The following is a 17945-nucleotide window of genomic DNA, read 5'->3' on the forward strand; positions in this document are numbered from 1 at the left end:
CTCTGAGAGTGTACTTTGATGCTGTAAAAGTGTAATGTGTGCAGGAAAACACTCTTTACTTGCATGCTTTCAGTACTCTGGGCAATTCTTTCCATACAGCTATACATAGATCTGACAGTGCTTTCATAAAACACAATGCTGGAGCCTCGAAGTGCTCAAAGCTTTTTGTTGGTTAAGCCAAAAAGTGATGAATACGCAATGTGCAGCATCCACAAAAAGGATTTCTCCATTCCTCACATTCATTACCATCTGTGGGAAATGAATCAGAAAATAGAGGTGGATCAAAATTGGACATTTTCTCAGAGGGAGACTTAAAGACGCCTAGAAATTCATAGGTGCTGATGGAGCTTTAAAAAGATTAAATGCTTGTCAATAGGAAATCAATTGGCAGAGGGACGTGAAGGAATCAGCAAAGCGCTGTATCTGATATCACTACTTGAGTTTGGAGATGCATCATAAACAAATTGTCACATTTCAGACTGACTTTCAGTCTGGCATTGCCAAAAGTTTGGACACCCCTAGCATAAAACATAAAAGATTGAATTGTTACCAGTGAAAACACCTAAATTTGATAGATTTTATGTGCAATAGTTATTATACTTTGATTGTTAAAATGTGACCCACATTCTGAGTTTGGGGGGATAAAGAATAAACACCAGGAGCATGTATTAGTAATTTAAAGTAGACTCCTGTTGTACTGAGTTTGGTTTAATTTTCTGTATATTAAAAACAAGAGAAATGTGTAGCAGCCTCCTCAAGGCTAGCTGACAGTAACAGCAATAGGGAAGGAGGGGCAGCACTATTCTATGCTCCAAACTGCCAAAGACTTCTTGAGTCACTCTGACAGTTTCTCTGGCATGTTGGTGAAAAATTAAAGTCATTGGAACGTTATGATGGAAGAACTGTTTAAATATCTGAGTTATGGACCTCAGAGTAGGAAAAATACTGAGCTAGTTTATTGCAAAAGATTAGGAACCTTGGTTTGTTTCAATATAAAACATAACATAAAATGAAGTTATCAAAATTCTGTAAATTTACCGAGGAATGAGTTAGTTTTTAATTTCATTAAGATTATGAGATGGAAATTGTACAACTAAAATAAAATGAAAGTACAAATAATAGGGAAATGTTTATCCTGGTAAAAAGCAGCCCCTTGTTCTTTACTTTGCTTTGTACCGAAGATCTGGACCCGGGGCCAATGGGAGGCATGGACTCTGTTGAAGTTTTAAACAGCTGGATCTGATTTGAAGGACTATAGTGTCTTCTACAACATCTTTAAATATCTTAAACATTCTTCTTCCTCTGACTTTAATTGCTCAACATGTGGAGCATGAACAGACTGATCGGCTTCGTTCACTTCCTGTGCCACTATTCCCAAACTCCACACCTGTTGAGGGAGACTACATCTGAAACTGCAAAGAAAATCGATGTCATTGACTGGAGAAATGGAGATCAATGGATCAAGCACATTAAATTGACAACATGAAATTCAATCAAATTTGAGTTTATTTTTTGGAGTCCTGGTAGTGATGCATATTTTGTTACTTATTTGTTGTTCAATTTTCTGACAAGAACTTCTATGACTTTTTGGTCCAGGTACAAAGTCTGAACCTTCTGTTCAGATTCTTTCAGGAACAATCCAACACCTGATTTAGGCAACCAGGCTAGAAAACATGGAACCAGAGGCAGAGCTTCAGCTGACGTCTCTGATCTGCCCTCTGCCACCTCCATCTCGCTCCGCTTGAACTTCCAGATGTGAAGTATTTGCAGCTGTAGGATTAGCACTAATTGCATCCAATTTAAATTTGAGGGGCTGATAAGTGCACCTCCACCTCTCAATGCTGAGGCTTATTAGAGAGAAGTTTGTGGTCATGAGTAAGACTCCACCAGGCCATACTCTGCCTCACTTGGACATGCAAGGAGACTCAATAAGGAAGTGGCAAGGACAAACTATATCCTTGCATTCCTAATAATATATTAATGTCATATCATCTGGCTTTAGGTCTCGTACTTTGGGATGGTAATGCAGCCTGTGTGAATGCTGCAGAGCTCATTATCCGCTGCTCGATCAGATCAGCAATCGCTTTTCATCTTCTGCTTGGCTTTGAGAATTAATCTTTGTCCCGTATCATTAAGGAAAAGGCAAATCTCTCGATTCCACTGGAACTGCTCAAAAATACACAGTACTTCTCCATGTTTGGCCTTTCTGAATCCCCACTCTGTCACGTCGGTATTCCACCCCACACAGCTGCTCTAAACCTGTCAGGAAGCCCCTTAATGGGCAGGACCACCATCTCATTGGCAGTTATGATTCGTGACATGTTCATTGATAATATTCTCATTTTCTGTCATATGTAACTCAAATTTCTTTATTTCCTCGTGCAAGTTGGGTAATGGTTTGCATTCTGAGTCAAGAGGGAACTGAGCGTGTTAAAGCACAAATGTGAGTTACTGTGGGATGCAAATGGAGGCACAGTTCGATGGAGGCCGTTGATTTAAATGTGTTGTTGGGTTTTTTGCACATTTAAAATTCACAGCCACATCTGAGTCTCTCATATTTTCCTTCCTGAGGATGCATATATTTTCGTATGCATACATCGGTATAGGAGTGGAGCCCTTTTCAGATGTGAAGCCTGCTCGAGAGATTCTATAATTGTATGTAATTTTTGCTGTCAAAAACCCATGAATGCAAATCCTCCCCAAAAAAGTTTCAAGTCTCTTATACTGTGACATGCAGATGATTTTTTTAAAAAATTGAATAAAAGACGCTTTTCTTTCACCACTCAAGTTGTCGTGTTTTGGATTTGCCCCATGCATTGGCTGAAAGGCGTGATTTATGTGTCACTGCAGAAGCTCTCTTTGCTGAAGACTAGATTATTATTATTTTAATAAATAGAAAGTACAAAAAAGTAAATCTGAAGCAAAAATTCTGTTTGCAATTTAGCAGCTTTGACTCGTGTCTTCCTTGAGGCAGTTGTAACATTTGTAGAAACCACAGTTGGTCTTTAATCCTCCATCTTTAATTGCTGAATAGTAACAACGTTATTATTTTTTTCAAAGTGGAGCAGTTCCAGTTTGATCAGATATGTGTACATGTGTGTGCTATGCTAACTGTAGTGCGGGCTTGAACAAAGAAACTTGAATGATAAATGAGGAAGCAAAGACCAAAAACACAAGCAATTTGTGTTCCTACAAGAGCCACCCTAGTTTAGAAAAAAAGAAAAAAGAAACATCTAAGTGAAATCAATGGTAGACAACATGAACACCTGATTAAATTCATCCATCTGAGACGGCGTGTCACAGCATAAGCTTGACCTTTGTTTTGAGCTACAGACGTGTTCTCTAGTAAATCCTGTGTTCTGTGCTGGTGGTTTTATGTAGGAGGAATTCTGTGACAAATGGACCCAAAGTCACCACAATGACAAATATGCAGCGTTTTCTACTTTGTTCTGTATGGTCCATGATAACCATGAAAGATGCACAGGTACTGTAACACTTTAACAAATAGATTCGTATTCATTTATTTTCATTGCCTGTTGAATCTGATGCTTTCACTGATTACAAACAGTGTGGGCTGTGTAAGAATAGTGAGTTTAAATTTCCTCGCTTTTTTTCTAGCCAATCAGAAAGCAAAGTAATGGAAACACACAGAGGAATCCAAAATACAGAAGACAACACAACTGCCCTGGAGGTGCAGACATTTGCTGGACGTTGGAGATTCTTTTTGTGTCGTTTTTAGCTGTTAAAAATAGCCCTCAAACTTTTGTCATTTCTTCTTCCTTGTGTGCCATCTTTGTTTATTCTGAAGTCATGTTTGATCTCGAGAAGTTTTGTTCGTGAGTGAAATCTCTCCCTGTGTGTTGTGTTGTGTTATGTTGTGTAAGTTGTGTGGCTGTACACTGCACACTATTAAATCTATGATTTTTATCATGGCTTTTAATCATTATTTTTAAATCTTGCCATGCAAACCAGGCATTAGGCAAAGAAGAAAGTAAAACAAGGAAAATAATCTTAGTAAAATATATAATTTTGATTATCCAAACTGACCTAAAACATGAAAATATTCTCAAAGGAAAAGCAGAAAAAGTGACGTATCTATGTAAACAATGCATCTGTTTTCAAACGTATGCCTGTATTTGTGGCTGCATTAAGATGCTGTGTGCATTACCATGAATTGAGCTACAAACAGGAGTAAAACAATATCACAAAATTTGAAATTTAAAGTGAGAAAATTATGAATATGCAAATTATAGTATGACATCATGAAGTGACATTTTGTGCCTGGTTTAGCATGCTCCAGTTATATTCTCCTGGGAAGAGTTGGCAGGACCAGCAGTTATTTGGTATTCTCCAGGCAGGATGCCCGTTGCACCACACACACACACACACACACACGCACACACACCCCCACACACACCCCACACACACACCCCCACACACACCCCCACACACACACACACACACACACACACCCACACACACACACACACACACACACACACACACACACACACACACACACACACACACGCACGCACGCACGCACACACACACACGCACACACACACACCCATGTTAAAAAAAACTCCATGGTTGTGACAAAAAAAACAAAAGCAGAAACAAAAGCAGAGATGCAGACGTTCATGTTCACACAGTAATTGGGTTTTACTACATGTCTAAGATATTAGCTTAGACCACCATTAGCTAATTCAATTTACATAATGAAACACAGACCATGCTGACCATGCTGTCTGTTCCCTTTACTGTTGCATTTAAAACTTTAATTTTATTATTCTGTTAGAGCAAGAAAGATGTTGTGCAGCAGCGGCAAATGTGATTCTAAGAAACCAAAATCAAGCAACAATGTTATTCTATAAGTGTTCACCATATTCACTTATTCACTTAATATTTTTTCATACATTTTAACTTAAACTATGTGGGCAATAATACATAAAAATCACAGTTTGGTGAACTCATGACTTTTAAAATCACATTATATTGAGTATTCACACATTCATTCTGTATGAATGGGAAATTAAACAGACTTACTTACATAAAGGGACACTGAAGAAAAAAAAAAACTTTTTTGCCCACACAAGTTTTCCTTTTTTTTCTTCAGTCATAGTTACCTGGATGAAATGGAAAAGTTTGTTTCAGTCTGAAATTTTACAACACTTTTTTGATTGGAATAAATGGCTATAAAACTTTTCGGCAGAAAGATTTTTCCTTTTTTCATTTTAAGTGAGTTCAGGCTTAGCCTGAGTGGAGTTAAGCAGCCGACATAGGAATCATTCATACTGTCATTTACAGCATAGAGGTTAAACAAAATAAATGCAAGCCATGTGGGAAGATAATCCTAACATCTAATCCAATAAATGAGAAAAGGACACATAAAAACAGGCTAATGACTGCATCTTTCCAGGTCATTGTTCAACCTAAATTAGACTCTATATCCTATTACCACCTAAATAGGTCCTGAAGACACGTCTCACTTCAAATCCTTTCCCTGTGAGCCTGAGTCGTGACAGGCACTTTAAATTGATATGCTTTGTCTGCTTGTGGTTTTGCCCTCTGAGAGACTTAAGGCAGCATCAACTGCTTTCTGCCGCCGACTAATTGGCTGTTTTGCAAACACGGCGAGACGCAGGTTCATGATCAACCGTGTTGTGTTTCCTTGTGGTCCCACAGAGAGCAGCGTCCTGCAGAGTCCCGTTTTCACCAAGCAGCCAGGCAGCATCGTGTACCCCGTGGAGACGGTGGGGACCAACAGGGAGGTGGTGTTCAGCTGCGAGGCCCAGGGAAACCCACCTCCTACGTACCGGTGAGTCTCACACAGGGGCGCCTCGGATCCTCCGTCATCACTGGCTCTCCTGACGCTCCAAACATCAACACACTGCTCACAAATGTCTCTTTTTTTGCATTTGTTCATCTCTATATAGCAATAAAAAGAAACTAATGGGAAATGAAGCAGTCACAAAACCTGCAGCAGACTCAGACAGTGTCTGAACTCCTCAGGCTGGCAGACAGATCACGTCTTTACCCATTAACTGCTGCCCAACACTTTACAGCTTTTCTTTTCCCGTCAAAACTAAACTCGATGACCTTGCAAGTCTGTTTTTTTTTTTTTTACGACTAAGGCTTGACAAAGCAATAAGTTTATCTGAGAAAGACATTTTAGAAACACTGCTGCAAAAGAATGCTTGTACTTTTTTCATGTTTTGCCACATTGTGACCTCAAACATCAACACATTAAAATGAAGATGAGGATCATTTGTGAGCACTGGGAGAATGCACATGCTAAAGTTAGCAATGCTAAAATTAGCATTTACTTTTCTGTTGTTTAAACAGTCTGGATTTTTTTGGAATGGATATTCTAAACTGAATAGAAATTCTTTAAAACAGTTTAGATTCGCGAGTTCTTCTAATTTTAAAAGTTGTAAAAACACGTTTTGTTTTTTTAAACTTTTGAACATTTTTGAAAACAAAAGCATAGAAACAAAATATCTTCAAGTCAAACCTACTTCAGCTGAGCTATTTGACACTGATTATAGGTTGTTCTGAGACAGTGTGTAACTCATAAAACAAATTCCTAAACAAATCCTACTTTTAGTTTTCAATCCAGTATCAGCTCCTTCGGCGTGGGAAACAGTGTGCTTAACAATTTGGCTGAAAAGGAAATGCAGATTCTTATAATTGGTTAATAACCAATTTTTCAGCATTGACAAGCTGGAAAATATGCATATATTGTTTCAAATTACTCAAACCAAAGCCATTCAGACCAGAGCTGAAGTTCTTGAAAATGATTACACATCATGCAATAAGAAGCGGAGTAAGCCAACTTAGTCAAGCTATTATTAGTTATTCCACCTTATCTATGGATTAAATTATTGAGAACCCTCAAAAGTCACAAAGTGTCTTGACTTTTAGGCAAGTTTTGAGTTGGTGTATCAATACATGATGGTTCACATGAGGAATAGGAACATTTGCCAGAGCAGAAACAGGAAAAAAAACAATACATTTCTGAGAACATAGTGATTTATCTAACTAAATCCTGGAACAGATTTAGTTAGTTATGATTATCTGCAGAGTGGACGACAGTTATCACTGCAATGTATGTTGCTTGGCTTCTGGACAAACATTTCCAAACCTCTTAATATGGAAAGTCTGAGATGTTTGGTCGTTTTAATTATCTCTTCCTCTGTCTCTCTTCATCTGTCTTTTTTAATATCTCCTTTTTTATATTTATCTCATTTTTTATCTGTTTCTGCCTCCACCTTTCAGTCTTTATCTGCTCCATCTTTCTCTGTCTGTCTCTTGTCCAGTATGTATTTACTTACCAGGCTCAGTCTTGTACAGCCAGGGGGATTTTTCCCCCCGGCAGTGAAGCCAGGTCAAATTTGGCTGGAGTGCTGCGTGTCCGGTGGAGGGCATGAAGCAGTTGTTCTGTATAGCTATACTTTCACTGTATGTATCAGAATGAGCACAACTCCTGCAGCTACTCACTCCAGAGAAGGACATAGTAAGGATAGATCTATCATAATTTGAACACGCACTGATACTACATGCTGTGATCTTCCTGGGGGGCGGGGCTACACTCATTCAACCTTTTTACCTTCTTTCTTTTCGGCTCAGGGAAGTTGAGTTAAGTAAGATGATATTAATATTTACAGCTAAATGTGTTATTACAGACCTACATGTTCAAATTGGAAGGAAATATTAGCAAGTTACATTTTGCAGTTGATTTGGGGAGGTGGACATTGTTATCATTAGGGATAAATGTGTGAGGGTTTTTAAGAACATCTTGCGGGTTAAATTTAAGTGACTGAAACCTCCAGGATCCCTGAATGTCGGAGCCATTTCCCCAGTAATTAGATTAGGTTTGTATGGTTCTCATTAGCATAAGCTTCCTCAATTCTTTTTGCTTTACTGTGGAGCTAATGGCTGCAAAGCAGAAAAACTGTCCATGTGCCGTAATATCATGCAGAGTATATTTTAATTATGCCCTTGGATTCAGCCTTCCATTCAGCGTGAATGAAAACGCTCTGGGCTTTGTTTCCTGATGAGGCAAACAAGACAGTCTTGGCTTGTTAGCTGCAGCTCATAAAAAGACTTACACGTCCTCTCGAATCATGCCTGACCCTATCAGGATCAGATAAATGCATCTTGTGAATTGTGTTTGTGATGATTTGGATTTTTTTTTTTTACCCCCTGCTGAAAACATGTGTTGTGTGTTTGCAGCGTGCGAGCGCATGTTAAGCGCCGCATAAATGCAGCCAGTTCATGGTCTTTCTTCTCTCTATTCCTCCCTAACATGGACTGAATGCATGCTGTCTTGCAGCTTTGTAGTGAGGTAAAGTTCAAGTCAGTCATGTTTGCTTTCAGAAATGACCGGGGTGAGATTTGAAAGGATTAGTACGCTTATTGCTCGGGACTTAGCCAGCTTACGGGTTGACCTCATCAGTGGTTTCCTTTCAGGGTGGCCTTCTGCTGCTGCTGCCTCCCAAACATGTTACAACAAGCAAATGAGAGTGAAGTCACACTCAGCTTTCGTTGATCGTCCTCATTCACCAGGAAGCTGTGACAAAGCTCTTCTCAAAAGAGATTAACCAGAATTTTCACACACCTGTCGTCAGTTAAAGAAAACCTGAGTAAATATGAGAAGCAGATTTAAAATTATTTAATTAAATTTTTTTTTTTCTATTTCATTTTTATTGGTTTCACAAGCCATGTAACAGTTAACATGGACATGGTTTAATCTTTGGCATTTATGGTAAAAAAACAAGAAGAAGAAAAAACACAAAACTAATTAATCAATAGGAGAAAAAGAACAAAAATATATCAAACCTCTGGGGAATGAGATAATTATTTGCATAGAAAATCTGATTTTACTGGTTTTATTTAGACAATGTGTTCAATCCAAACCTACAGAGATGTTTTCTTCTCCCAAACATGCACCATGTCCATCCAGTTCTCCTTATTTGGTGTTTCTTCCTTTGAACCATTTTCTCATTATTTCTCCTTTTTGATGCACTGGGCCAGCCCAATGGAAACTGTGACTAAGTGTTTTCCATAGATACTTAAGTGTGATTAACAACATCTCCACCAGGACAGCAAAACAATTCCCATTAATAAACCATGGATCACTATTGAGCTGGAGCAACTGATACAGAAGACAAAAAGAGCAAACAGAGGGAGACAGGCAATTGTAGATGATTTAATAAAAGACATTTAAAGTGAAGATCAGAAACAGCAGTAAAAGCGACGGGAGGTCAGTGATGAAGATCACAGGCTTCAGGCAGGAGGAGGATCAGACCAACTTGTCTTCATCTGGACATTGAAGACAAGTTGATGCCTTAAGAGTCGGCTGGACTAAAGATCTCAGTATGTGAGATGAAAAGCTTGTATGTCTGACTAGTTGGTCAGCAGCAGAGGAACCTCACAGAGGATTGTCATTCATTTTCACTCTGTACACCTCTGACTTCCAGGGAATTCAGACTTCCTGTCATCTGCAGAAATACTCTGATAACTGCAGATATGGCAGCACACCTGCTTGCACATGTCGCTCTGCTTCTAGTTGAAGTAGTTCATATAAGGCAGCTGCCATCCGGCCTCTTGCTGCCATCGGGATCCAGTCATGGATGGAATTTCAACCACATCAATGCGTTCTGCTGGATTACACAAAATGACTGGCCAGATCTGTCCACCGTCAAGCTCCTTTACTCTCATCATATTTAGTTGTTGGTATGATTAAATGTCATAAGGACACACAGAATGTGTAGAAAAACCAGTGGAGGATTAAACCCGGAGAGAACATGTGTTGTTAAATAAGTCTCCTCACATTAATCAGATTTACAAACCAGATCATTTGTTTTTCATTAGAGAAGTAAGCATCAAAATAAAATAAAAAAATTAATGAAAATTTTAATTTTTAACATCAAACACTTGAAGAATGTGTAAATAAAAATGAATAGAATCACAAAAATATTTTCTTCTAAAAAGCAAAACTCCAGACCTCAGTTCAATGGACAATTTTGAGAAGGCTTTGTGAGCATTCACACCGGTCCTGTTTAGTTCACTTTATTCAAACTTTAGTTCATTTTGTCTATTAAATACATATGTGAACTCCAAAGGGGCCGAAGGACCACTCCAAAAGCAGGAAGTGGACTATAGTGCAGGGAATTCTGGGTAATTACAACCAAAGCAGGAGAGAGGGTCTAGCACTGGTTGGAGAAATGACTCACGGTTTTTTATTATACATGATTCATAAACCACAGCGGGTCTGTCAGTAAGACCAGCCATGTCCTGTGATCTGGAACAAGTGTGGAACAATCTGGTGTCACCTCTGACCCCAACCTGATCTGCTGGATCTCCAGTACTTCCTGTACTTCCAAATCTACAAAGTGTTTGCTATTGTATTGTAATTTTGACACAATTCTTTTCATTTCTGCCTTTCCATCTCTCTTCTTTTTTTATGAGTATAATTCATTTTGATTAGATGGATGCAGTGTTAGCAATTTCTTCTGCTGCAGTGGAGACTTGAGAGAACCACAAACTAATCCTCGCTGCTTGACGTCCTCGTTTCGCCTCGTTTTGCAAAAAAATCTGCCATAAGCAGATTAACGCCTCAAACTCAGGGTGTAAGCTTTCTGTTTGTAATGATTTTTGTCAGATGATGAATTCAAAGACCTTTGCAGGAAAAAAAAACTGAGAAGAAATAGTTAAATTATTCTACAAGAATCACCAACACAGCTCTAAATCAGGGCAGATGGCTCACAACATCCTGCTCTCAGAGTCAGAGTGGGATTTTTTTGTTGTTGTACTTATTTTTTTTTTAACAGACTCTCATTTCAGTTTAGGTTTGCAGTCCTTCTCAATAGTATAAACACTTTTTATTGTGACAGGTGTGTTGTGTTTGACACCATAGTAAATCCTTTGACCCTTTATTGCTGAATTTATCACATACATTTCAAATGAAAAACATAAATGTGTACGAAAAAGTGACAAAGTAAAAAAAATAAAAAGTTGCAATATCCTTGTTGAATCAGGGCAATTTATTCAATTCAATTTAATTACGGTTCGCCGATTCACAAAACGTCAACACAGGTCATTTCACAAAAAATAGTTATTTCAATCCAATCATGCATGCTCAAGTTGATCCCAGGTGTCAAACAATGCAGGCAAGTTCAGTTTATTATCCAAACTGATTAGAAAAAGTTTCTATCTAAGGAAATCTAGCAGCTTGCGCCGAGCAAAGGCAAAATTGGAGAGTAGCAGGAGAATAGTTTGGTCCTTGTTTGCACCTGGCAAACAATCTGAAACAATGTAGTAAACAAATGGAGCATTAGTGATTTACAGATTAAGTACATACTATTGTACACCAGAAAATTTGAATAACACTTTAGGTGTAAAATTAGGCATTTTGGAAACCTCGCCTGAACTCTGTGTTATATGTCATAACCTCTCTATTGTCCTTCTGTTTCATTTAATGGGGATGAATTTAAGCAGAGATAATGCTAATGTATTATGCTACAGTTTGAAAAGCCTTTGGAGCTCATGTACTATCATTCTCAGAGGAAAGGAGTTGATACGTTGTAAAACCCTGGTTTTACCGAGTTGTAAAACCAACTTTATCTCATTTCTACTGTGTTCTACCTTTGTTAACCTTTTCCCAGTAATGCATAGACTGATATTCCCCAATCCTTGCAAATCTTTCAAGTCTTCCCTTTACTAGAACATGAAACATTTTCAAGTAGACTTTGTGGTTGCAGAAATATACACATTTTATTATGGGAATGCAATCTTTCAAACAGAGTTCAAATGTAAAAGCTGTGCCTTAATGTAGTGTTAGAACTACAGTCTGTCATTAGCAGTAACCTCACTAGTTGTATCTTGTCAGCCGAAACACAAAGCACTGCACTGACATTTTCTCTAAATTCCAAATAAACAAAATACTGCCAGATTAACATTTGGGCTTTGGTGACAGCTGTTTCTGAGCAGCCAATCTGGTACAAGACGTACAATGTTTACTTTTCATCTTCAAAAGTAAACACTCATTCATACAACAGGGTTTCAAGCTAAAATCCATCTCCTTTAACTCTCATAATACAGTGGACACCCCTGTTGGTGGCAGATTCACTTTTTTATGGCTAAAAATTTCTCATATTTTTTTGCTGAGCAAATCTTAAATACTCTAAAAATTGCAGCTTGGAGAGCTGCAACATGGAGGCTCAATGCTTCCTGGCCTTTGGCTGGCATTTGCAAAACAGTCAGTCCAGGAGCACCGTTCATTTTTATTGGTGCTAATTGTGTTTAAACCCAAGAGTAGAAATAAGGTAGACTGATGTCTACCTGTGGAAGTGTCAATATGGTTTCCACTGTGCATATTGATGAATATAGATATATTTGGTGTTTGAATGATTAAAATAGACATTTATGGATGTTCTTAGGACGGGTCTCAAAAATTGTCGTACTTTAGCTTTTTGAAGGGTAGCTGGTCCTTAACCCCCAAGACCAGCAGGGATCACGGTATTCAGGTATTCTTAGTCTTAGTCACATCAAATCACTCAATCAGTGTTTCACAAGGCAAGCTCCTCTTTGACAAGAAAAATCCCATGACCTGTCTGAGGATCACAAGATCTTACACCAGGAGATCTTTGATTAAGTTTTAGCATTAAGTCCGATTGTGAAACCGATTAACCTGAAATAAAGTTCAGGATCTTTTTCAAATTTGCCCAGAAGGCCATGGGGAAGAGCTGTCCTCAAACCCTCGAGATCTGGGGAATTTTGGGTCCAAATGTGCAAATCATGTAAGTCAGGTGTGCCTCAAAATCTTGAGATTCTGACAGATCAATACTAAAAAAGTGATAAATTCTCAAAATTTCCCACCAAAAGTCTTTCAAAAAGTTAGTAATTCAGCAACACATTTATTTATTTTTTTAACCAACATGGTATTTATGGGATGTTAAATGTAAAAATGTGTTTTTAAAGCCCTTCATTTTAACCAGGGTACATGGAGTTTCAGTATTTACTGTGAATGTAACTACTGGGACAACGCATCAAAGTATCTTAAAGCACCAGGACCGAACAGACCGGCCAGCAGTCGCAGGCTCGTAAGCCAGATGGTGTGGTATTTTGCCACAGTTGTACACAGCTTGTTGTTACATGATTGTATAAAGCATGTGCCTAACAAATGGGACTGCAGTCCTGGCCCGGCTTGCCGTTATAAATCACTGTAAACAGAATTATTAAATTTCTCTTCAACATGTGTTTGATGTGTTCCTCTGCCTGCTTCCCATGAAAGACACACAGCTGACTGCGTCTGGCAGTTCAAAGATCCGCCCCATGCTGCGCCTCGCGCTAACTTGTGCTGCAGTGGAAATGTCCTTAAGTTTCACAGAAAGTCTGAACATCGCTGAATAATGAATGCTATGGAAGTGAGAAGACTTGTTATTGGGGCTCTACAATTTTGCTACAAAGGGAACAATAGCAGCTTTTTAGTGGCTAGTTATATATAACCATGGCCGACACAGATGCACACTGCATGGAGCGTTTAGGGATTGAAAACGCTCTCCCTCCCTGACTGAGTTTATTCTTCCTGCTCCAGTGCAAAGCGTGATCACTTTCTGAGATAAGTCAAATAATTTTCTGAGGCCTAATTGCCGTAACCGCCCACTCCACTGTTTTAGAAAGAGTCGGATAAAGCATTGAAGTTGACGGCCGACGAAGAAAATCTCTTGCAGCATTTGGTTTTTCAAGCTGTCACCGATTAAACTGTTTATCTTCTGATACAATGCCGCCTTACTCTGAGCAATTACAGCTGCGTAAAAGGCTGCTTCCGTATTAGATGGAAATCCTTTTCAAAGAGAAAACACAGAGACTCCTCTCTGTGTGTCACCTGCTCCTTCCGCTTCCTGCCTGCTTTGCCGCTGTTTTCAGGCTGAAGGTGTTTGTTTGGCCCGGAAAATATCTTGATTTCTTTCTGTTTGCTGCAAATGAATCACTGCTGCGGCCCTGTGGGAAAGCAGCAGGCTCTTCTCTATTGTGTGTGGTAATAAGGCTCTCGAGAGCTTGCACTTACTTATGACGGAACTGGAGAAGGGCTATGAAAGACCATTGTGCTGCACATTTTGCCTATTAAAAGAGAGACTTCTGCAGCGGCGCCGTGTGAGTGCAGCCGTGGTCCGGCCCGCAAGAATTCAGCTGTTTTTGAGACATTTGATTGCAGAGTGGCGGGTAGGCAGTGCTCGTCTGACATTGTTTTTCGTGTAATCAGCTCCTGCTCACACTTCCTATGATGTCCCTGCTCCTGCTCTACAGGCGGCCAGAGACAAGGCACCAGAAATAGCTGATTTTCTGCAACCCAAGTGACAGATTAGGTCTATTACGCACTGCCTTAGAAAGGTATTCATAAGGTTTGTTGGAGAATATTAGTGAACAAGACCAAAGGAACACAGCCAACAGGTCGGTGAGAAAGTTGAGAAGTTTAAAGTAGAGGCCCCTGGTCACCTTGGAGGAGTAGTTTTTTTTTGTTTTTGTTTTTTCACTTTTCCGAGTTGAAGGCAATAGGAACAAGATGAGAGGTCATTCTGAACAGGGCATTTCATACTTGAAAATCTTAAAGTTCATATCAATTTCAACTTTTCTATATCACTTTGTAAGACACATATTGCACCAAACTATTGCACATCAAGAAAAGTGGAGACACTTTTGCTGAACATAGTGAAGTTTCCCATCCACAATGTTTGTCTTATGACAGGGTGAAGCAATCTTTTGAATGTGCTCTGGTGAAATAAAAGTTTTCAGCCAACAACCAAAGTGCTGTTTGTGGTGGAAATTCACGTCGGCATGTCAGTCTAAACCTGTCGCCTGTATTGTGAAACATGATGGTGGCATCGCCATGGCTGCATGGTTAGGGAAGAAAACCTGTTTGGGCCAGAGGCAGAACGGAATACTTTAGACTGGTATCATAAATTTTAGAAGCCTCTACACTGCCAAAGATAAACAAAGGACAGAAGTAAAATAACACTATGGGTAATATATTTCCTGAAAGGTTGTTTGAGCTTAGTGAGACAAAACCTTTTTATCAGTAAAAGCCGAGAGAGTCGCAGACCTAACAGCTGCGCACAACTTCTGTTCGCTATTTACAGAGGAGCTTTGACGAAGCCCCATCAAGGTGTTTGTTCTTCCAACAACAGCAGCACAATATTTTCCCAGCTGCACCTGAAATCAAACTGAGAATTAAATGAAAGAAATCAAAGCAGAAACATTCCTCAAAGAAATACCGAGCAAAATCACCAGGATCAAACCTGGACTGCATTTTATCTTAAAGGATGATGGGAGACAATCTTTTCTGGTCTATTAGGCCTCTTTCATTTCATAAGCTTAAGTGTTTACCAGGGGGATCTTATGTGATATGCGCTGCTGCTAGCTATGCATAATTATGACATGGAGAAGTTCACTCTTCAAAAAATTTCTCAAGACGTAATGCTAATTGATGATTGATATAACTACCTATCCCATTTGGATAGATGGTTGATGTTTTTCAACAGTTTTACAGATAAATAAAAATGAGGAGATATATTAGGTATAAAATATAGATTCCCATTTATTAATGACATTTTTTCATTCATCTTAATTTTGGAGAAACTAAACCCACAAACACTGACCTACTTTTTCTCAAAAGCAAGAAAAAACTGCTTTTGATTTCAATTTCAAAAGCAGTTTCAAACTGTGGGCCTTTTCTCATGTTTTGTATCTACAGTAATTTACACATCTGACTATTTTGATACTTTTAATTAAATTAAAACAGTTTAGTTCATTGGTGATAAAAAAAGGCACCAAAAGTTTGTTTGACAATGTTGTTTTACAAAATGTACAGGGTTTGTGGCCACAAGTGCTTTCAACTTAAACAACTTTGGCCCTCATGGCAAAAAGCACTGATTTCAGTATTGTTATTTGTGTCGGTGGGCGAGCAAAAAATGATACAATTTCTCCAGCACTTTGTGTTTATCTGTTCGACAAAATCCCAATGAAAGTAGTTTGCAGCGTAATATGACAAAATGTGAGAAAACTCCGTGGGTATGAATTCTTTCTCAATACTGGTTCCAGATCAGGGAGCATGTTTTGGCCTCACTGATGCTTGTCATTGCTTGTAGCCATTTTTCAGAAATGATGGATTTCCTCCCACCTGTGTTTCTTCTTAATAACATGCATCTGCATAAAAAACTGGAGAGTCCGCTGCCTTTTTAAGTGAATTATACCTCTCGTTGATCACCCATAACACCAACAATAATCGTACCCATGGCTCTAGAATGCACAAGTGCGAAGGCGAGCTCACAGACATTTGTTTTAATTGTCTCGCCATAATGATTAAGTGGAAATTTGATGCAGTTTGACTGAGCTCCGGAAAGATGGATGGCCTGCAATGCTATCCGTTCTCAGAGTCAAGTCCTTGGCACCATAACGGTTCACTGCTGCTTACATTAACACCAGGCTGGAAAGCATGATGTCTGGAACCCACCACCTTTTCTTGCTCTCATGCAATCGAACGTACAAATCACGACATTCTCATGAGTCTGCCGTTCGTCGTCACCCCAGTCTGATCTGAATAATGTTTTAATTTCTTCATTTCTGTGTTAATTTTTTCCATTCTTTCTGATTCCATTTTTTTTTCTTTAGGTGGAAGTTAAACGGTACAGAAGTCACTCCCAAAGCTGGATCTCACTACAGCCTTTCTGGAGGCAACCTCCGAATCAGCCGTCTGAACAAAGACCAAGACGCCGGAACGTACCAGTGCCTCGCCTCCAACTCCTTCGGGACCATCGTCAGCCGAGAGGCCAGCCTAACCTTTGCTTGTGAGTTTTTTCCAAACTTCTTTGGTTTCTGTGGCTGCAAAAAAAAAAAAAAAAAAGATACATTGTTGCAACCGAGGGTAACAAAACAAAAATATTCTCTAAGTCTTTAAGACACGATTAACATGCTGGGGGGAGTTTTTCCCTTGGGTGTCATTAGTACCCGCTGCATGCTGACTGAAGTTTACACTAGTCAATGCAGCAGATCAAACGCCAGGCAACAATAAAGATGTGAAAGCATAGAGCGAGTTACGGTAATTAAAAGAACTGCCATCGGTGATGCTGGCTGCCACTAAAGAGCTTTTATTTACTTTTTAACTGAATATGTGCTTTCCTGTGGCGTCATGTTGCTGTACTCTGAATTTATTAGGTAGGAGGGAGGCAAAAACAGACCTCAAAGCAAGACAACTATCAGACGTGCACGAGACATGCATCAAAAATTGTGCTGAGGCGTAATCTGGGAGGAGATGGTGATCTGATGGTGTGCCAACAGGAGGCTCTGTTAATCAAACTGAAGGGGTGGATCTCAGAGGACAGTTAGCGGGGCAGCGGTCTCTGGTTGGCTGAATTAACAACTAGCCTCCAATGAGCATGTTGCCAAGGGAACAATGAGGTCCGACGGCAGAAACTGAGTTCAGATGTCTTCTCTTTCCTTTCATAGCTGGCCAGCTGGGAGATAAATTGATTTTTATCAATTACTCAATTTTGTTTTGTTAAATTTTTGGAAAACCATGTATGCTTGAAAGGGGATAATCCATCCATCCATTACCTATGAATGGATGTGCTGGTGCCTTTCTCCAGCTATGTTCTGGGCAAGAGCACCCTGTGTGTACACCCTGCACAGGGGGTGTACACACAATTTACACCTAGGGAAATTTTGGAGAGAACAAATAATGTTATTGGACTCTGGGAGGAAGTCGGAGTACCCAGAGAAAACCCATGCATGCACAGGGAGAACATGCAAACTTCCTTGGCCAGGAATCGAACCCAGGACCTTCTTGCTGTAAGGCAACAGTGCTGCACTACTGTGCAGCCGAAAAAGGGAAAGATGACAATCAAATATATTGATTTCTTTTTAGAAAAATCCTTTGTGGA

General features: G+C 39.3%; 1 protein-coding gene across 1 annotated transcript in view; it reads left to right on the forward strand.

Annotated features, from left to right (window-relative positions):
* Positions 1–17945, forward strand: part of cntn4 (contactin 4) — a 199033-nt gene that overhangs the window by 63372 nt on the left and 117716 nt on the right. Inside the window, exons 3-4 of the mRNA XM_055026948.1 lie at positions 5689–5821; positions 16678–16853. Coding sequence (XP_054882923.1) covers positions 5689–5821; positions 16678–16853 — 309 coding nt within the window. The remainder of the gene's footprint in view (positions 1–5688; positions 5822–16677; positions 16854–17945) is intronic.

The sequence above is a fragment of the Poeciliopsis prolifica genome, unplaced genomic scaffold (genome assembly GCF_027474105.1).
Source record: "Poeciliopsis prolifica strain line A6 unplaced genomic scaffold, Auburn_PproV2 SCAFFOLD003, whole genome shotgun sequence".
NCBI classification, from domain to species: domain Eukaryota; kingdom Metazoa; phylum Chordata; class Actinopteri; order Cyprinodontiformes; family Poeciliidae; genus Poeciliopsis; species Poeciliopsis prolifica.